The sequence below is a fragment of the Trichogramma pretiosum genome, unplaced genomic scaffold, assembly GCF_000599845.2.
Source record: "Trichogramma pretiosum strain Unisexual culture from Peru unplaced genomic scaffold, Tpre_2.0 scaffold29, whole genome shotgun sequence".
NCBI lineage: Eukaryota > Metazoa > Arthropoda > Insecta > Hymenoptera > Trichogrammatidae > Trichogramma > Trichogramma pretiosum.
The window spans coordinates 68,676-91,719 of record NW_019641669.1 but is presented as its reverse complement, the minus strand read 5'-3'; the positions used below and the strand labels follow the sequence as shown (position 1 = coordinate 91,719).

General features: G+C 44.4%; 1 protein-coding gene across 1 annotated transcript in view; it reads left to right on the top strand.

Annotated features, from left to right (window-relative positions):
- Positions 1-23,044, top strand: part of LOC106652208 (protein nubbin-like) — a 148,020-nt gene that overhangs the window by 69,635 nt on the left and 55,341 nt on the right. The window contains exon 3 of the mRNA XM_023460395.1: positions 17,166-17,447. Coding sequence (XP_023316163.1) covers positions 17,166-17,447 — 282 coding nt within the window. The remainder of the gene's footprint in view (positions 1-17,165; positions 17,448-23,044) is intronic.

The following is a 23,044-nucleotide window of genomic DNA, read 5'->3' as shown; positions in this document are numbered from 1 at the left end:
TGCTCGCCTCGGCGCTTCGTACATATACATTTGCTTTTCAAAAATACCTTAAAAAATAGAGGTAAGAGATGAAGAAAGGAACCCTTTTGATCAAAACTCGTGCGCACATTGCACACGATGATCGAATGAAAAAAAAGAAGGTAAGTACAGAGCCATGTACATAAGAATGAGGGTCTAGAAAAAGCGACCGAAACGAGAGAAAAAATCAATTTCCGAGATCAGGGTAACCTTAGTCTTTCTGCCCGATCTCTCTATGCACAAAGGGCCTAAAAACGTAATATTACGTCAACTCCCTGTGACCCAGAAATAGGTGAAAAATTTCCAATATATATGCGGACAAAAAAAAAACAAATGAGCATCGCATTTGCGCGCACAACAGAGCCATTTACTTACCCAAAAAAACGCGCGCGTAAATTTTTACCCGTTTTTTCGTATTTACGAAAGTACCTTCGACGCAATCATTTTTCCCTCGTCGGCTTTACATTCGTTGCGTCGTGAATATGCAGGATGCGCGTTTTTTTCTCTCCCCTTTGCTTCACCCCTATATGTATAAAATCGAGGCCTACTACGAGTAACGATCTTCCAAAATCACGAAATTTACCTGCGCTCGGAGTTTTTTAACAAAACCGACTCGCCACCATCATCAGTAGCGAGAGACCTGGGTGATTGTCGGGTTTTACGCAGTACCGAGGATAAATATTATGCAGGGGAAAAAATATACGTATGCACGATGCATAGAAAGAGAGAGAGAGAACTTCTCTGTGCTTAGGATTTCACCCTGAAATAACGCTTTTTCACACAGTTTTTTACAAAAGGGGGTCGATACGCGAACGCATACACGCACACACATAATCGATGCTTGCTTCATTACATTGTACTCGACCTCACTTTTTTAAAAAAGCAGGCAAAAAGTTCAACGTAAATTCTCACATCTCGATGCTTACGTATACGTATGTGTGTCGCGTCATGCGTGTACTTGTGAGTTTGCATTTAGTTTTTTTTTTTTTTTTTTTGAACAGATACGTTATAGATGTTTCATATATAATACTTGGAACAAGAGATAACAAAGGAGGGGTAAGCAAAACGTAATCTGCGAATGACAGTGGTTTATCCTCGCGGGGATCCGTCTGTGTGTGTGTTTGCCTGTACGTATTCGTACGCGAGACGACGTGCCACTGTCAAGTTGCGCAAAAAAAAGTATAGCTGAAGCTAACTGTATATGATTTATCGAAATCGAGCATCGAAGTGAGCGCGCGCGATTCATCGGATTTCGAGGGCAAATTCGTCCGTCTCGTAAACTGCTTTGACTGCGCTTTTTTCGACTTTAGGCTATTATATCGATCGCAATTTGACAGCCGTTACGATTAATACTCGAAATTGGTAATAAGATCTTGCTTAGAAATGGTAATCATTCAGAGGTTTCGCATGATAAAATGTGCAGGTCTTTCGATTACTCTCGAGTCGACACGGCTCCTTCGATTTAGTTACCGAAAAAGCGCGAAAGTTTTCTCACTGCAAAAACGGTCGATCGTAGCCGCGCGATAATGGCGCGAGAGAATATATAGCACAAAGTCACACTCGTATAAACATTGAGTGAAAGAGAAAGAGAGAGAACACGTGCGGGGGATCGTGAGGATCGATCCAATCCAACGATAAAAAGCCATTGGGAAATCGTCGAGCCGCTCCGTGCAAAAAGAGCTCGAGGGAGAGCTTATTAGAGACGGAGAAAAACTAAGGGCGCGAATATATACATACGTACATACGACGACGATACCGCTGCGGCGATAAGGCGACGGAGCGTCGCGAAACTTATATGCTATACTGACGAGGAAATGCAAATGTATCTGTGCGACTCGAAATGTGCAGTTTACATGTTTGTACATATATAGGTATACGTGCGGATGCGTCATTAGAGGTGTCGAGATGTGTGCAGCCTTACCGAGCATGTGATGCTTTACAATCGGTTGACGTGGATCTGCAGGCCAGATATCTCGCAGTTAGCGTATGCGCCTACGTATGTATGTGTCTGGAGCGCAGGTGTTACCTTTACATATACACGTGTATTTTTGTGTATGCGCATTGTACCAGCGAACTGCTACTGTGTTGTTGGCGTTTTCTCTCTCTCTCTCTCTCTCTCTATAATTCGACGCTGTATATATTTGCCAAGTAAAATCTCTCGCCTTACACAAGTTGCTGCTGTTCATTCCGTCCATATCTCGAGTTGTGTCTACGAGCTGAAAACAATATAAATATTTTCGTACATGAACCGTTTTAAATCAAAAAATGGTATTTGAGAGATTGTATGCGTGTTTGTATATTAATAAGAAAAAACACACTAGGCGCGATTATCTTTTCGGTATCACCGGCATATCGATAATGAATTCTATTCTCGAATAACATTATAAGTTTTGGGCCTGTAATATGTGATTGACACGTAGTCGCATCGATAATTATTGTCAAATATGTACCTCCGCACAGATTACATTCCTTCCCCGAGACTCGCTAATATTTACATACACGCAACTTGTCAAGTCAAATAAATCATTAAAATAAATAATCCGCCATCGTGTAAACACAATTAACGATCGTGAGTGCATGCGTCGAAAAAATTTTTGAAAAATTCTGAATAACAAATACCGCGCGAAATCGGACGAAAAAAAAACAACAATTCGTCATTACCGGAAACTTGCGAAATGAGAAAAAAAAATCCCAAAAGGCTGTTTATTGTGTGTTTAAGCATCATCCGCGCGCGCGCGCGTCAATTTATTCAGACGCGACTCGTTGTCCGATAATACTGTTTGTTTGGTACACACACGTTCCCGAGGAAAGTGTAAAAAAAGAGCAAGGTGCGTCTCTTTTGCGCGCGAGGCTTATCGTACGCGCACCTTCCATGATACATGATTATACTTGCGCGGCCATGGTCAACATGTCATCGTACACACGATATTATATTATCAAAAAGTGTAAAATTGGCTCGCTGCAATTGAGAAATCATATCGTATGCACCGCCACTCGCGATGTAATACAGCGATACTACCCCGAGCGTGATACATCGATTAACGAGACAGCGACTAATTTTCCAACTTGCGATTTTGCTGCTCGGGGAATTGATACATCTGTCGGTGCACAGAAGCTATATAGCCTACTATATAAGCATCGGAGCGGACGTGTCATTACCGAGCTCGCGCCCGATGACATTACAACTTTTGCGCCGCATTGTGAATTGCTACGACGACGTGCCGTGTCGCCTAGTAGCTGTGTGAGCTTTGAGCGTCGCGTGCGCGAATCATATATGCAGCTCTGCGCGGGGCTCTATCCTCGTCTGTAATAATATACATCTACAATTTTAATGACGTTATAACGCGCATGGCACAAACGTCACGCTAATTAGATGGGCCGCTGCCTTACGAGCGAGGACGCGTCGCGCAAAGTGCATAATTTTTCCCCCTTGCCAAGTTACAAGTTTCTTTTATTTATTACTGTGTCTTTTTTTAGCTTTAAATATTTAAATCAACGAGATTCTCGAGCTAAGATTGACTCAACAGCTGTCTGGCAAACAGTGATAATCCAGGTACACGTGAATGTATTAACCCACGAATTCTTTATCTTTACCAATAAATTCCGCTTTAAACCCTCCGTCCCGGCGAATGTGTGTACACCGGTACGCCTCGCTTATCGAAATATATACAATATGTAAAATATGGGATTGCCGTAAGTACGCAATGTAAGTAGAATCACTGCAAGAATTGATTTTATTATGTAAATATGCCTGTTGTCGGACTCGTCATCGCACGATGATAATGTTACACGTTTTATCAGGGCCAAAGCTCGAGGTGTGAAAGTCGTGTCGAGTAATATAACAACCCGATTCTGCGTGGCAAAGATCTGCATCTTACGTTGCTTCAAAGGTTAACCGAGATCCTCTCGCGAACGTCAACACACGTCTAAACGAAATCTCACACGATATAAGCCTACACAATTTCCTGAAGTTCTACGCAGCCCGCTTACCAGCTCGTTGCGCATTGTACATAAATCGTGAGTGCATGTGTAAATGTACGAGCGCAAGATAACATCCAAATTCGAGCTGCAATCCGATTACACCCCTTCTTTTTTTTCATTACTTCCTTTGTAAAAAATTTCTTAAATTTATGTACGCCCGCAACGATCGCAAGTCGTAAAATTACAAATCAGCTATTATAATTGAGTTGCAAAAAACAGAATTCTAGCGTATCGTTATTTTCGTCGCAGGCGCTAATCAGCAACCTCGAGTCATCTGTGTATGCGTGTACAGAACTCGTGCCAACTACGCAAAAGAAAGAGAGAGAGAGAGAGAGAGAGAAGGAAAAAGTAAGTAGCCGAGGACGGTCAATGCTACTTCCAGTTTTTCCTTTTCTTTTTCCTATGGTCGATTTGCCGTCTTGGCGGCGGCGGCAGCAGCGGCAACGCGGGTGCGCGCGCGAGCACAGTTGCCATGGCATCCGAGACATCGACCGATTGCTCTGCTTTGGCTCTTTCTCTCTCTCGATCTCGCTGTCTCTTTCCGCTGTATTCCCCGGCGCAACTACTTATTTTCACGCTGCAGTATGATTCTGCATGTACGTGTTCATAAAGTCCCCCGTATTTTTGTTACTAATTATTATTTTTTTTTATTCAAAGTATTTTATATTATTTTCTATATCAAATTAACTACGTAAGTCACTCTCACACAGCAAAACTACATTACATTACTTTCAAATAATTCAAGTCAGTATAAATTACCTAATATTGAAAAAATGCAAACGTTTCTGCAACATTGTCTTATGATCAGAGCTGCTATGGGTGCTGATGCAGTATAATATTTAAACTGCAAAGGACGTTGTGGCGCAAAATTAAAAAAATATCGAGCTCGACGCAAAGAGAGCTATCCTCGTCGCGATCCATCCCCGTGACTGGTCGGTCTTCGTCTGCAGGCCGGCTTACCTCGAGTATACTCCTTTTATACTACGTGCAGGCTTATTGCCGCTGCGCGCGTGGAGCATTCTAGCTTCTCTCTTTTCCTTTTTTTTTCTTTCTATTATGTTGTGTACTAAGAGGTAGCGCTCGAAGCTGCGGCGAATCGCGACACAGTCCGTTGGATAGTCGACTCCGACGACACACGCACACATACACACACCCCATCGGGGCCCTTATTTTGCCCTTTCCTCGTTTACGGCGGATCGCGAAAGTCTATAAGGCAAGAAGACGTTTGCCACAGTCGCTGTTGTTGCTGCTGCTGCTGCTGTCAAATACTGCAGTCTGTTGCTTATAGCAGAGAGGTAACCGTCGTTTCTCGAGCGCGCCCAGGCTAATCGGTAAATTTTCGCGCCAGTGTCTCCTTTTCCTGATGAATTGCGCCTTCTGTGTAATAATAAAAGAAAGCAGCAACAGCAGCGTCAAAGACGTGTTACAATAGGTGTGCGTAGGATACGTCGCAAAAGCCCGTTACCTACTCCGAGCGAGCAAACCCAATGTCTCTCTCTCTCTCTTTCTTGCTCTTTCTCGTTCTCTTTTTCTTTCTCTATCGCGCTTTGTTCAAGTGCAGCGCACGTACACTTAAACGCGTTTTACACCTCTATTACGTCCTTACAACGACGTATAGATATGTTATATACGAATGGATCGAGCGCACACTGCGAGAGAGCATTTTCAGCGTCAAAAACGCGCGCAAATGAAGCGGCAAATTTTTACTCCGATCTCGTAGGATTTGTCAAATAATTGCGACGTTCATACGCACCAGCAGCAGTGAGTAACAGCCGCTCTCGAAATTCGATTATAATTTACGCGCTCGTCCATTCGCGTCTAATACCATTAAAAAGGCCTCCGAAGGCCCGTCTTTTAGAGCATGAAAAATATCTATATCACGTATGTGTGCCTTGGCGTTTTTTATTTTAGGCGAATTTCCAGTAGTCGGTGAGAGCCCGTAACGTTGGTGGTGGTGGTACACATATAAATATAATCACTCGGCACCGATCTTCCTTGCGCAAAGCCGCATATCACATTCGACTATGTATGCATGCATGCAGGTATACACATTATTATACAAGCCCGACGCTTTGCAACTTTGCACATACATACACACACGATATACATAAATATATGTCTATGGAAAAACTTTCTCTCTGCTAATTATGTACGCTGCATGAATATGATAAGCGCGCGGCAGCTCGCATGCAAGAGAAGCGCGCGACAAGGATCTCTGCTAGGCCTGGCGCAGTTTATAAAAAAGCCTCCTGTTTCGATGTGTGTCTGTGTCTGTGTGTGTGTGTGTGTGTGTGTGTGTGTGTGTGCGTTGGCAAACGATCACTGCACTGCATACGTATTATAATATACACATATGAAGCTCGAGTCGTCGCGCATGCATTACGGCACGCAAAATCGCGCTTTATTATTGTGTCACGGGTAGAAAATTTATTATTTGCTATATTAAATTCATACTGTATGCGGCTGCCGCTAGGAGAGCAAGTAAAGATTGGCTTTCATCGATTACGCAGCTCGAGAATCTTCGGATTATTAATCGTTATGTATGCAAAGAGACGAATTTCGAGGATCGTGATTAGAATCAATCTCTTATATCAACTAATGGCCAGATCGACATCACGATTTGTTCTAAATAATATTTTAATACGATATGCGTAACGAACAGCTCGTGTGCTCTCGAAGTTTTATTTTTTTATCTCAGTAGCAATCGGGCTGGGAAATACCGCGGCAAGTGTCGTAACGTACAGTTTCACCGCGTGTGGGTGCTCGCAGTTTATAATCGCGACCACTATGCAAACGCGTGAGCACACGTATACTCGGTCTATCGCGATGAAATAAAAAAAATGAGCAACTGTAATTTGAAAGTAAGCGAATTTTAATTTCGATTCTTTGAGCTCGACGGTGATCGGAGACGTTCGCCGATATAATCACATCCTTTCGGCTGGATGAACACGATGAAGTTAAACGAGGCAGTTAATAAGGCATACGCTTCGGCTACAATTGTAGAGCGAGGATTTAAAGAAAAGCCACGAAGATGGGAGGTGCTTACTTGAACCCGTATGGCATCTCACAGCTGAGCTCCGCTCTTATTATGTCATACCTATATTCGCCTTGGATATTATGTAGAACGTGAAATAATCAAAAAGTTTGAAAATCGGTGTTGCACTTCTCTCTCTACTTCCTCGTTGCGAGTTACAACAAAGGGGTTTGTGTACATTAAAGGAAGGATGATGCGTTGCTTGCGCGTGCGGCGTGCGTGCCAACAGCGGTTCGTCTCTCTTTCTCTCTCTCTCTCCAATATACAGGCCTATATAGCCTCGACTGCTTATATGCATTAGCTCGACTGTCAGCGAGATGAAAAAGAATTGCGTAACGGTAGCGCAGCGGTTTATAAGGCAGCCCAGCTAGCAGCAGCCTTTATTGTTGTTGCACCGATTGTGTCTGTGACAAAGTCGTGTATATAGCGCGCGCTCATAGGTGCGCTCGCTCGCTCGCTCGCGCCATAGTCCAAAGAGAGTAGAATAGAGGGAGAGGGAGAAAGTCGTCAGGGCTAAAAGGGGCCAAGTTTTAAAATGTTTCGTCGAGTAGCGCTGCTGCTGCTGAAGCAAGGGGGTAGGGTGACGCTAGCGCGCGAGCGAGCGATATGCTGCGTATGTAACTACAAACACGTCTCTAACGAAAGGGCCAGAGTCGAAAGTTGGTCCGTAAAGGGGAGTGAATGCGCGCAAGTAAAGAGAGAGAGAGCGAGTGAGGGAAGGGGGTGCATTATGCGCGTAGCATATAATATAGAAGGGATGGATAATACGCGTGCTAGACTCGCGTCGATGACGCCGCGCGTTTTCAAGTCGCCGCATGCCTTGCTTACATAGATATATCCATTTGTAAAATGCGCCTCAGCGCAGTACAAAGTCAAACTCGATCTCTGCCTCGATGCTGGCCTGCTGCTACTGCTGCTACTGCTGCTGTTTATAGCGCGCCCGAATGTTATTCTAATAAATTGATCGCAGATGATCCATCGCGCGTCTCTCTTTGCTCTGGCGCACTTATGTATACAGTAAGTAAGCGCGTGCGCAAAAGTGCGAATCATTCGTTAATATTGCTGCTGTGCTTGGAAAAAAATAAGTGCATTCGCGTGCTACAATTTTATGTAAAAAGTTTCCAGAGCTCCGATCGCAGAGACGGATAAGAAGTAATACGAACGGCGGAAGTACTGCGCATTCAAACATCGCGATGTATTCAAATTTTAAAAGAGCTTCGCGAACTGCACTTTGGCTAATTAAAACTCATGCAAATTAATTTACACGATGACGATAAGAGATGAGTTAACCGTGAGAAATTGCGAAGGAGCATCGAAATCTTCAAATCGGTTTTGCTCTACCAGTCTTGCCTCGAAGGCATCTTCTCTCTGTGATCTTTCTCTCTATCAAGCCTCGATTACCGCTTGCGCGTTTATATTATAAGGACGCGTGCGTGCACGCGACCGATATTACAGCCAGGCAGCGGCGACCGTGCTCGTGTATATACGAGGGCAGCTCTCGTTCTTTATCTAATTTTGGACGAAGCAGATGCTCGACGCGCCGCGGCTTTTTTACAACGCACGCATAACAGTGAGCAGTGGTCGCGTACTACGCATTATTTTTTATTCGCCGATTCAAAGCAGCGCGCGCCATTGTAATTTTTTCGTTTCTTTTTTTTTTTTTTTTTTTTTTTTTAAATCGATTGCGTCAGAGAACCCTTCGGTCTACGTACTACTGTACATGTAACGTAATGTACACGAGCCTGACACGCTCCTTTTTTTTTCTTTACTCTTTGCGGATCGGTCGAGTCGTATAGCGCGCTTATACGTCTCTGCTGCTGCTGCTTCACCCCTTTCGCTCGCGCGCGTCCGCCAATACTTGACACAGTTTATAGCGTCGTCTTTCGTTCATATATATTATCGTCTGTGCCGGAGAGCGCCAATATGGCTCTTTTTTTTCTTTCATTTCAACAATCTGCGTGACTACTCGAGATATATTATAAATTTAAACTTAATCTAGAACGTCATGCGTATTTGTCGCATCGAGAACGAAACTTCAAAGCTCGTGGATATACCCGAATCGTACGATTATTTACAGTTATTTCGACGCGATTGACGTAATTTTATCGATCCTCTAGGTTAATCTTTAAAAAGCTTTAAATAACATATTATCATTCCGCGGGCTGTTAAATAAGTTTAATAATAAAAAATTGTTTTTAAAAGTTTGTATAAATACAATTATAATCAGTCTGGCGACCATTTGTCCCGCATGAGTAATTCGTACGCACGTCGAAATCGTTGGCTATCAGTCAAGTTGTTGCTTACTTCTAATCACTTTTAATTGTGAAAGATCGCAATCGATTTTATACGCTCAATTAATTATCTCGTGACGTTACAATTTGAATAATTATCTTCGCGATTAAAATATATTTGACGTACATGAATTTAAAGAGAGCAAAACGAATCAGCGAATGAGCACAGATATCTCGAGTTAAATCGACACCCCTGCAGAGCTCGTGCAAGGGTAAAAAAGCCTCGATCTCCACACCCAATGGGCCGAGCCCTCGGCGCGATATGCGCGCTTTGCATACGCCCGTGGTGTGCGCCAACCATGGCTCGATATTCTCCTCTTGCTCGACTCGACTCGCGGGTCAACGCGCAAGCGTATAGCACATAGCGCCAGTAGAGTAGAGGTAAGCGGCGGCGGCGTGCGCCCCAGCGACTACACCACTGCAGGCAGGCAAGGGTTGGAAATCGACTTTAAAATGGCGCCTACGGTCGACATGCAGATTGGATGGTGTGTACTCGACGCGGCGCGAACGAGCGCGGCATAGGTATACATGCGCCAGGGGGGCGGTTCTCGCGCCTGCGCTCGCAATTTCTGCCGCCGCTGCTGTAGCTGTAGCTCGAGGCTTCTTGCTCGCGCCGCGGCCGTCCGATGAACCCTTCATCTTCGATGTATATGTACGCACACACACACGTACATATATAAGCGCTATGTATGTATGCCTCACCTTCTTACACAGCAGCACGTCGATGAAATACCATATACACTCTCTCTCTCTCTCTGCGTGTACTCTGCTGCGCATTTTCGTGCAAAAATATGGTGTCGCGCGTCTCTGCAACCTGCTTTCTTCTTGCCTAGCAGCAGCATTATCGATCTTTCTTTCATAACTTTATTTTTAGCAGCCTTCGCGCATACAACTACGTTGAACTTTATTCGCCTGCATGGGAGAAAAATATTTTTCATGTTGCTTTACATCGTTCAACGAAGGTCCTTTTAATCATTTTCAACGTTTCAAAGCTCTACTATTTTACTAGCCGCGCTAATGGATTTGTTTGGAAATTCCATTTAAATGCAAAACTCGAGTCGTGCTTAAACTATCGAGTACACATGCTACACGAGGTGTCGCTTGCAGCTAGCTTTGCAGCTAGTCGAATTCAGTCCACCGGCACATTCCGAATGTCGGTGCTGAAATATCCCGAGGTACGTTATACACGCTGCTGCTCTCGGAGAAAGAGAGAAAAAGCCAATATGGAACCTATCGATCGGGCCGGCCGCCGCGCACCCGAGATGCATTACAAAAGATGCATTAACGCAGAAAAGCGAGAATCGCAATTGAAGTTGCGATTTTATCTCTTCCTCTTTTTCTCCCTCTCTTCCTTATCCTCTCTCTCTCTCTCTCGCTCGCTCTCTGTTATGCGCTTGCGCACACCACCTACGCTCGACGAATAAATTAATTAAAGGAAAAAACTTCGGAAACTTATCAGTCGAGTGGAATCTTCAACAACCGAGGCGAAACTCAATGCCATACTACTACTGCTTCGCATCCATTGTACATCAATATTTTTCTCTCTCTCGACTAAATATACTTTCATGTACGTCTGCAGCATTTATACACGATTTTATCTTCCATTCGCGAAATTGTAACTCTGCCGATACTGTATACGTACTCCTCGCATATTTATTTATCTAAATTCGAATTTCGCACCGATGTCTTATCTACCTTTTAGGCTAATAAGCTTTGCATGTATTTATTCGGTATGGGATCGATACGCCTGTGTATTACATTACTCATTCGCCGCCACGTATATTTCACCGGGTAAAAAAAAATCTATCGATTCGAGGTACTTGGAGCAATTGACGTTGTTTTTTTACCGTTAAGTCTCGGGGCCTGCGTACGATTATTATTTACGATTCGCGACTCATAATAAGCCTCGCGTCTTTCAGCTGTATAATATGACGAGCGGCTCGTGCCAACTATTATTTTACACACAATAAACATCCGATAAGCAAATGCAAAGGACTCGCGCGCGCCTCGTATAATAAACTGTAAATGCGGCAGTAGTGTTTTTAGCTCTCGTTTCCGGCGCAAACAGTCGAGTGCTCGATGTATACATAACTACTCGTCCTCCGTAACAGTAGCGAATGCAGCCATCAATCAAACGTTCATAATCCCGCGATGAAATTTTCGATGTATACAGTTATGACGCGCACTGCGTGGCATGTACTTTATAACTAACTATACGAGCGGGCAGAAGCTCAAAGAAGCTATTTTTTTCCTCCTTGTGCCGTGTGTGTGCGCGCATTATTATGACGAGGGATGATGTAAAAAGGCCCAATATTCTCTCTTATGTTATATATTATACGAGGATCACCTTTCGTCGAGCTGCCTCTCGCAGAGCTCTAGGTAAGAAGCGAGAGATGTGTATATGCTACTTTGGTTCACTCGTAGGAATATATTCGGCGCGACGAGGCATTTCTGTTGCTACTCGTTGCAATTGAGTATTCCTAAATTTCAATCATTATTTTACCGATTGCAAAGAGCCGCGACTTTGAAATTAAGTTTTTTATCGAAAGTACACGAAACAATCGCGAGCGAACACGAGAGTCGATCGTTAGCGAAATAAAGCTTTTTTTCCTCCTTTTTTTTCTTGTCGCTCAAAGTCTTTGATGCGCGCGCCAGAGGATATACGCTATGCTAAAAGATAAAAATGTGGCGATGCTGCACACAGGATCCGAGGATATACGTATACACAGCGTCCGAAAAGCAATTCACTTATTGGCGCGCGCACAGGAGTATCGCCGCAAGGCAAGATCCTCGAGAGTCTGCGGCTCATTGGCCTGTATACATACATGATACAGCAGCTCATCCATATCCGATTTGCCAGTAGTGCCGCCGTCGCTGCTGCTGCTGCTGCTGCTGCTGCTATGTCTTAAAACTCGTATTCAATTTGGCTATAGCGCGCGGGGCATGTATATGTATGTATCGTCGGGTGGTGTATACGCGCGTGCCAGAGAGAGTCCACCTTCAAAGCGACCCGAGAGCTGCAGCGACGAATCAGCATTGATGTCGTCGCGGCCAAGCTCCACTATTAATCTTACATTATAGGGTTTATACAGCGAGGCAGTCCGGCAGCAGCAGCAGCCTCGAGCTCGTTTTATCTCGAGCTGCGTACGACGCACACGCGCTTCTATATAGCCTGTATACCCCCTTTGAAAGTTGTTCTATATCGTATATGCACGGACATGTTGTCTGTGTGTGTGTGTGTGTGTACTTTCCTATCTCAAAGTATAGGCCAATCATTCGTCGAGGGCTCGCCAGTCGACTGGAATTTTCAATTCCTCGGCTCGTTTTATACACATGTATATGTCTCGACGCGCGTGTATAGCCACGTACACACGACTCCGAACATTAAATTATATTCGACCGATCGCCCGGCTACCAAGTTTATATCTATTTTTTTTTTGCTCCGAAAAACGTTTGATTTCGGAAAATTGAATTACATCGAAAGAATCATTGGATTTGAGTTCAAGATAATACGACGGAACGGTTACGTACACCAGCTCGGCTCCTCGAGTATCGATCAGTATAGCGCAAAACGCGATCGAGGCAAATCGATAATCTTCGTCGAGCGAACTGGATAATTTTTTTTTTTTTTTCATTAGGGAAACTTCCAAGCGAGAATAGTTAATTAATTCGCACTCACGGATTCGAAGAAAAGGCAATCATTTCTTTCTATAAACAGCAATGCCATTCGAGCAGAAAGAGATTTTTATTATACGGACTTCTTATGTATTCGCTGAATGCCATTCGATTCTCTTTTTCACTTGCTGCTGCTGCCGTTGCGTTGCTGCATGGCTCGGCCGTTTTTGGGCGTTCAGTTTACGCACGAACAGTACCGCGTGTATTTAATAAAGAATGCAGTACACTCTGTTATGCGCGCGCCTTTGCGTATCCTCGTATGCGAAAAATGTTGAAAAGGACAGAAATAGAAAGGCAGAGAATGCGTGCGTGTGCGTAAGTGCGTACACACACACACGCACACATTTATACATTTGAGAAAGAGACAGAGCGAGGGATGGTGGGTCAAGCGATCCCCCGGGGGGCCGTTAAAGTGAAATACTCGGGCGAACGCAAGGTGGCCTGCTGCAGACTCTTTCTTCCTTTCTTTCTTCCTTTCTCTTTTTGCCTCCCTCTCTCTCTCTCTCTCTCTCTCTTCAGCCAACGTAATCTCGTCTTTTTTTTTCTTTCCTTTTCGCACATACACGAAAATATACCAAGAGGCAGCAGTAGCAGCTCTGGCGCGTCTGTGCAGTGCTGCCGCTGCTCGTGTTAGCATGGGGTTACACCAGCCGCTGGACGCCTGTATATAAGGTAAATCGTTGTTATCTGGACAGTGATAAACCCGTGAATGGTGTGCTCAAGCTGGTACTGTGCTTGGCTTGCGCCGACGCCGACGCCGCCGTGCGCCTGTGTCGAAGCTAGTATAGCTACTCCAAATGCAAAGAGGGAGAAAATAAGTAACGAGTGGCTATTCGCCCGGGCTAGTACTAATACTACAGGCGGCGATTCCAAAGAAAGAAAGAGAGAGAGAGAGAGACTCGTTTTCTCTATATACGCGCGGGGGTGTGAGCCTCAGACGAATGGCTCTGTTTATGCGAACTATAGAAACTCGACTCGGGCTATCTTTCTCTTGTACTTATATATAGACGGGCGCGAGCACTGCCGGACATCGATGGCACACCACCACCGCACTCGGGCAGTTCGCATGTACACTAGGCTACGCGTGGGGAAATCGCACACAGCCAGAGCGCCGTGGTATATAGTTATACGAGTCCTGCCAGAGAGAAAAAAGTTTTCGCCACTAATGTCCCTCTTTCGGCCCTCTGCGCCCCGAATATTAATGGAGCTTGAGAGCTTTCGTACGTTCGGAGCTCCGACGGCCGTTTCGAGGGCCCTTTTGATTTAAATTCGTCGGCCATCTCGAGGTCCATTTTTTATTTCTTTTCATTAAATCTCGTACGGATATATCGATCTTGAGACCTGCTGAAATATGTAGACTATTTGGCCAGCTCGAGGACGCTACATATAGAGAGAGAACGAAATAAACCACGAGATGATAATTCAATTTTCCCCTGAGATGATCCATAATAATGAAAGTAGGGTCAGTGGCTGGCTGTGCGCCTGCGCTTTTTCTGCTCCTCTATATAGTAGTAGCTCGAGAGAGACGAGAGAGTCTGTGTGTCCTGTAGCGCCGCGCCTTGTACATAGGCAGGGGGCTAAAAAGCGCTTGCGAGCCATGCAAACACACGCATACGCGTAACGCACCGTAAGATTAAAGGGACCTTACGCTCTCTCGTGGCCCGAAAAAAGACAGACGGAGAGAGAGAGAGGGTGTATGTGTGTACACAAACCGTATACGAGCTCGGGCAACTCTCTCGACGTTTGCTCGCTGATAGAGAATGGCCAAAATCTATCGGTAACTTTGATATCACGCGCCGATGCAGTCGGTCGAACACAATTTCGTTAAAAGCCAACTCTTTTTGTGCTCGCATAGCTTTTCGATCGCCTCTTTGATGTACATGCAGATATTTATGTACTACCAGGATATCGCGCATAGCATCGCGCCTCCGAGTTGAAGCCAAGATAAATATTCACCTCGACACTGCATAAAATGATGGAAAATAAAGTCATTTCCGATTTTAGTAATCTACATTGTTAAAAAAACCTTACTTTTAATACAAAATTGAATGTTAAAACAGAAATTAACATTAAAGTAAATAAAACCGATTTCTTTTTCATTATCTGCACAAAAAATATATGAAAACTGATTATTTTTAATGCAAAACTAAACAAAAACGACTTGATTCTGAAACTTAATTTAAACAATTTGATTAATAATTAATGTTATAGTATTGATTTATTTTTTGCGTTAACGCAGCACAAAAGTGTATGAAAATTCAATCATAATTAAATCTAGCATCCACCATAGATGGCGAATACCTTTATTTGTAAGTCTTCAAGTGGCAAAGTCAATGTAATTGTATAAGTAGAAGCAAGATACACCTTAATATGCATATTAAGCGGAATTTAAAAAATACACCTTACAGTGGTAAATTTTCTTGTTACACGTACAATAATTAAAATAATTCGTCGAGCGACTCGGTGTAAATATATAGTTAGCCGTCAAACTGTATCCATACGTGGGCGCGGGCAGCTAAACGATGCTAATTTTGCTGCCGAAACATCGCGCAGGGTCGAACAGGGCAAAACTGAGTGGAATAAGGGACTGCACGTCATATCGGCCACTGCGTAAATCATTCATCAAGCGCGTTGCAACACGACCATGTATGTTATTCTCGTGAATACGTGAGTCACTCTCGAGAGAAAAAGACGAGCGATCGAGTCGAGCAATCGGTCACGGCGCACTGCACACAGCGGCCCTTGACTTCTACAAGCGTTTGTGCGTTTACGCGAATGTGTCCGTGTACGTGTGTGCGGGCGTCCACGGCACCCACCCGCACAGTGGCCAAATTCAAATGCGCGAGGCAACTTGATCGACGACGACAACGAGAGGTCCTCCCTCGACGGAGGCCAATCAAGATCACTACGTGCTATACGATCGTTGCGCTGATTCGGCAGCTATATATTATACAACATGTAGCCGAGACGTCGTTCGGAAGTGATATGCATGTCGCTTATGCGAGGCTGTACGCAAGCTCCTAAATATACGCATGTATTATTATTAAACATATTTTAGGTGCAATTTCGCAAAGCTCGCAATTACGCTCGTTCCCGCATATATATCGTGCCCGACGTCCCTGATTCCCCGCGCGATCCATCCTCATGGTACATGCGCGCGTGCAGCGTGTACGAGAGTTATTTTTTTTTGTTTTCGACCGAGCGAGTCATCCAGCGTAACGTTCAATCAAAAGTAAGTTAATGACGTTTTAATTGTCGTACACGAGCGAATCATTGTTTCGTATGTGCATGCTTATACGCACTCACACACACACACACACACGTGCGCGCGCTTGTTCGTTGGTATTATGCGAGATGCACTGCGTGCACATATAATACGAAGGCAGTTGGAATTATACAACGAATTCGTTTGCTCGTTTTTAATACCAGCGCGAGTACATAATACGAGATGTGTGTAATTAATGTACGCGTTTCTTGAATGCAGTATGCAGCGAAACGGACCGGGTGACCCTGCAGCGCACCCGCGCTAATGAGTACGTATATTTGCGTTCATCATTCGGCGCGGTCACTATTACGAATTATATACACGTGTGCGCAACTGCTGCAATATGTTGCACTGCAATCGATGAATATCGCATCCCTAAGTATATCGAATGCAAATGAAGACCAAAGATGATCATGTAGTTTATTCAGGAAAAAATCATATTTATTTTTATTCGCATAGTTATATTCACTGTCAAAAAACACAGCTCGAACGAGGAGAAGAAAGAAAAGCTGCGATCACATGCAGAATAAAGAAAGTCACACTGGCTCGATAAAAATACAGCATACAGAAAGAGGAGAGGAGAAAGACCAAACTTACGCGCACAAGCTCGAGCTAATTATACGCGTTCAGGCCGTCGCCGTTGATAAGATGGAATAAGTAGCCCCCCGACTTACCCTCTGCGTAGACGAATATGTATATAGTTGCTAATGCCTGGCAGATATGTATCCTCGTGCCGCTGTAACCCACAGCAACCTTTATTTTCGCAGTTCTGCATGCTATGACTTGACGCAAGCTCGTCTAATTCTTATATTGATTTTTTGCCCATATTCAAATAAATTATTCTTATCAACAGTATTAATAACGAAAGTTTCATTTCCTTTTTTGTTTTTTGTGGAAGCAGCCAAGATATGGCTGAACCAAAGCGAGCTCGGTTGGCGAACGGAGAAGAGCTTGAAGCGTCACTCCTCGCCGCCGCAAAGCTCGAGCCCAAAGACGACGATGAGCACTACGACGAGCGCGCCGAACGCCCAGGCGCTGTCGCCCAGCAGCGCGGCCGGTGGTGCCGCCGGTGGGGACCTGCCGCTGCTGCCGCACACTTCCTCGCCCATCAGCATACCCACCAGCAATCTCGATCTCAGGAGTCCACCTGCGCTGCACGTGAAAAATTTGGGCCTCTCGCCGAGTGAGTACACAAAATACGTTTGAATTTTTTTCCTTTTCAGCTTCTTTTTTCATGCGAAGAATCGCCTCGTAGATGGGATATCTATTTCATTTTCTCGGAGTTCGTCTGCTATATATGTATTTATCGTATCAACTCGCAAGAGTATTACAAGTATATCGATCGCCTACGGATATCGTCCCAACGAAATGCGGCAGGCAAAATGAAGCAAAAAAAAAAGTAGAGAAAAAGAAAAAGAGAGCGAGTTAAAGGACGAATCTCCCTCGCGGCGATCTTGAAAGGCGGAAGCCGAGGCTCTCTCGTTTGCTTAAGCAAACATTCGGTGCTGCGGTGGCGTATTACAATGCATTCATCCTCTTACCTATATACGCACACATACTCCGTAGTATCTCAAGCTGGCCAAGAGACTTTATAAGCATACGCGGCGGCGGTGGCTACTACGATGATTCAGACCTGACCAGCATCTTCTCTCTCTCTCTCTCTCTCTCTCTCTTTCTTACCTCTCTTTTTTCACTTTCATATATGTACGCGGGGGGCACACGATGTTTAATGCATCGCTCAAGAACATTTCCATGTCAAACATCGGCCCTTTGACTCACGGAATTTAAAACCGCTACTTCACCTTCTCTCTATCTCTCTTTTTCTCGCAGCGATCCATACTCGCCATACCTTTATAGCGCATACGTATTTATTCCGTCTCATCTTCCTCGAATATGCATAGATTTTCAGGGGTTTCTTCATTTTGCGATAAAGATTGAACTGAACACTTTTTCATATATGAATACGACATGTATATACGCCAAACTCGATAGGGTCCAACGTATACGCTCTTCGAGTTTTCTTTATACAACATAATTTTTGCGCCTCGTTATAATAAATACAACTTGCGGTAATGTAATCAAGACTCCAATAGATGCTGTACAGATCCCGACGATAAACGAATCGATCAGGTGGCATTTAATGGCACATAATTGATTTAGAGTACTCGAGGCGAAAAAAAAACACATACACACACAAGCAGTGCACGTGTCTGTTAAAAAGCAATCTTCAAAGTCGTCCGACTGTGTAACGTATGGTATAAGGTGTCGCGTGTAAATTACGTCCGTCTGTTTGGAGGACCCCTTTTTTCTCCGCTTCGATTTACGCTTTTCCCTGGGGACGATCGTTTTTTTTCTGTCTTAAAAAAAAGGAGCGCGAGGGAGTGAAGGAGGAAAGAAAAGTAAATGCCCTGAAACAAAGCTGGCTCTAAATGAATAGGAAAACAAGTGGAAAAAATCAAAATATTTTTAATCACCCATATGATATTTCATTGAACGAAAACGTCACAGTTTTGAACGCGTTTTCATTTTTATCAACCCTATCGTAGCCGTAAAAAATTCGGTCGAGAGCAATAATCCAGCTCTGCGAGCGAAAAGTAGCTGCTGCACATTCGGTATACGCACAACAAAGAGCATTCGCCAAGTATGATATATAAAAAAAAGGCAGTATAAAATACAGCGTAAGTTCAAAGTACGGGTCACGCGTGTGTATATTCAGCATGTGTTTGTGGAAATAAAGAGTCGCGCTAGGTGAATTATTAGCTACATACATTTCAACTATTATTGCCGAGTGTAAAACATGGCGACATTTGGCGTTAAATCGATCAGGGTGCGCGAGGGAGAGAAAAAGAAAAAAAGAGAAAAAAAGGAAAAGACGCGCGGGTTGCAAGTCGGCCGAATCACTATCGTCGCGAAAAAGCTGGACAATTGTAAAAGTCGCTAGCAATATCTGTATTTTCAATTTTCAAATCATGTCATGAAACTTTGAATTTAGCAATGGAAACGATACAATAAATGCAAAAAGTTGTCAATTTCAATTATTAATTAATATAAAACATTTTTTTATCACCAATATATTATCACGGAAAAACTAGAAATTAAAAGATTAATCGATGATACGCGAAGCGCACCGAGAAAGAGTTCGTATTATTTACAAGAACACGTTCGTGGAGTTTTTCGATTAAATGTTCTCGAATGGCATGCAATATGCAAACTCTGCTCGCGCCTAATAATCATCTCGTTGTGCCGCGAACTTATATTATACATCGTTGACTTTGTAATTTGCGAATAGATAAAATTTCATCCCGCAAACTATTACCAGGCCTGGAAAAAAGCTCTCGTATCAATTGCGATCACAATTTATATCGCAGTCCAGGGTCACGTATTTACGTATATTATACTAGTACACATACACACACATACACATATGCTGCACGTGTATGTATATAATATTATATATAGCTGGCCGGCTGGCAATTAACGGATCGCGACGTGCTGGGCGCGCGCACGAGCGGGCTATACAACCGAGAGAGCCGAGCTCTGCAGAAGCAGGAGCAGTAGAAGCAGCAGCAGCAGCAAAGAGAGGAGTTGCTGGATATATGCATGCTGGATATATACCTACGTGTCGGGGCCATGGCGAGTCGATGATTTTTTCGCAGATCATAATTTCAGATATACAAGTCCGCGAGAAAAGTCTCATATAATATGCACGCGCGCGCGCGCGAGAACGAGCGAGCGAGCGGCTCACGGCGTGCGCTGCGCTGCGGCTCTCGTATACGTACGTATTACTCGCATGGTATAGGCAAATTGAGGTGAGATCGCGCGAGAGGCCGAGGTTATAATGCCTCTTTGGCGCGATGTGCATCTCTTTCTGGACTCGACTCGCCGTATACATATGCAATACACACCTATATAATAAAGGAAACGCAATAGAATCGAGCTCTAGCTGGGCACTGTGCGCGCACACATCTTTCGGTGCATATGTGTGTGTGTGTGTGTGTGTGTGTGTGTATGCCAGGATGTGTATAAAGTATCGAGCCAAGGGCTCGTTAAATAATACGCGAGGTAAAGTTATGGCGCCTGCTGCTGCTGCTGGCCGCGTCTCAACGCTGCTGCGGCTGCTGCTTACTGCCAACGATGTTATAAGCGCATCCTTTATTTATGACGCCTGCGCGAACTGCTATCTGGAATACATTTTGCCGCGTGCGAGCGGCTAGTTAATTTATTAATAAATCCTTCATTCCTTCCTCGACTCTTTCTTTTTTTTTCTAATCTAGACGGACGATCCCTCGCGAGGTCCCGGTTCATCGTTGGGATGCACATACATGCATGCAACTGTGCAGTTTATGAGTTGCGAAAACCGCGAACTCGTCGAGTTGTGCGCGTCCATCACAGCAGTAACTGCACATATTTGCCTATTTACCTCTGCACTCGTTACAAGCAATTCGAAAAATTATCAACGACCTGATGCGCGTGATCAAGCTGCTGCATTGTTTACATCTCTCGCGGCTCGATGCAGATGCATATCCTCGTATTTATACCGATCGTTTCGCGATGAAAAATCGAAAAATCTCATTTTGCTTATAAAACGTAATAGAGACTCGGTATACCGAGCCGCAATAGAGAGGTTAAATTATCCTTCTGCGTGTATAGTCTTCGCTTGCGCGCCGTATATACACAGGATTAACCCTCGATCGTCTCGAGAGCCTCCACCAGCTCGCACATAAACACGTAATACGTATTCGCGAATCGCAATCGGCTCCATAATTTTAATAGCTATTTTATAAGCATCTCGTCCTCGGCACGAAAGCCTCTGCTATAGTATACATATATCCCAGCTCGCGCTCAAGTACGCGTATATTCACGTGTGTGTGTGTGCATATAATATGATGCGAGGTCCGAGAGCTGGAGCTTGCGCGAACGATTATTATTAAGTCAATACGTCGCTAACTCATCAGTGCGTCGCTTATATCTTTTTAGCGGGACGGGGTCCGGACTGCAGCACTGCGAGCACCGCAGCAGGTATCCGCCCTCTAACAGCCCCGGTAATTCCTTTCTTATAAATACGCGCGCGTCTGGCCAGGCTAATGCAACCTCGACGTAAAATGGACGTGCGCGCCGCAAAGGTGAATCGACGCTGCTCGAGCCGAGCCACACGAGCTGGATATGGACCTTTCCTCTTATACACACACACATACACACAGATCCTGCGCATGTGTGCGCGTATAAGGCGTTATTACAGTCACGATCTGCTCTAATACAATATATGCGCGAGGCAGTGCAGTGCAGAGAGAGCCTCTCCTCGCGCGCGCGCGTATGTGTAAGAGCTTTTCATTTTTCGACTCGTTATAATACCCCTCTCTCTTTTCCTCTCTTCCTCGTTTTCTCTCGCTCTTTTACTGCCTCGCGCGCGCGCGCATGGATCTCTTCACTGCGCACTGCGCCTTACGCCGCGGCTGCTATTATCTCGCCTCGTATCTCGGGCCTTTTCCAGCGCATAGCCCTGGCTGCGACTAGCTGGCTATCAGTATGCTGGCTATGTGTCTGCAGCAACCTTTGTATGTATATAGATATTTAATACTCGCCGTAGTAGACAGTTTCTAACGATAATGCGATACTGTCTAGGAGAGGAGATTTATTATAATATTGGCGAAAATTGCCCTCCCTTCTTCTCTTTCTCTCTCTCTCTTTTGCTCCCACTATATGCACGAGCAGCGCACGCAAACATTAGCAGATAATTTAGACCTTCAAATGCACACGCGCCTCTCTCCCTCGCAAACGTAATTAGCTTTTCACGTGTGCAATGCAGTAACAGCATAGCGCACACATGTATATGCAGTTACACATGGACGATTTATTCTTTGTCTTTTTCTTTTTCTTCGAAAAAACAAAAAATATCACAATGGATGCACGTATAAGGATGCGGGATGGATATGTATAGCTACGTTTCGTGTGCACGTTCACGATATCGGCGGCGAAACCTCCATTTTTGAATGGAATTCGCATTCACGGCTGCGCAACTAACAAGGCCGCGAGTCGTATATTATTATATCGGCCGGCCAGCAGCAGCAGCAGCCAATCATGTATAAGCTCGTCAGCTCGAAATACTCGCACGAACGCGCATATCCATGATGCTCTCGTGCATGTGCATGGCTGATTTGTTCGCGCAATATTGTATACAACCGTGTATCTCTATATAATATGCTGACCGAAAAAGTGCAATATTATACTATGCATCGCAGAATAATATCGGCGCCGATCGTGTCTGACAACAAGGTAGTACAACACATCGTTGGTGGTGGTGGTGGTGGTGATGTCGGTGCAAAGGGTCAAGGTCTGACGGCATATACATCGTTATGAGCGAAGATTCCTCCGATGCTGAAAATCGGTATTATTTCCGAGCGGTTTAAAAATGAAGCGATAAGATTCTGGTGCTATACGTGCAACTATATTAAACTCGTGAATAATAATATCGCGTGTCGATCGTTCGAAGCTTGCGTCCTTCTCCCTCCCCTCCCTCCCCGTTACGAGGCTGAATATCATTATTATTACGAGCCGAGCCGTGAGCGGCGCAGTTCACGCGAGAAAATGAATGTTAAATTTGTAACTGCATAAATCAGCGGGTTAATAGCAAATAACGTACTAAAAATTAATAGTCCATGAAATGAAGTCAGAATAATGAATTACACGAACGTCAGAGAGAGAGAGAGAGAGAGCGAGGGAAGGGTTAAGCGACTTTTTGTCGTTGAAGACTCACGGATGGGTACTTAAACGCTACGCGTA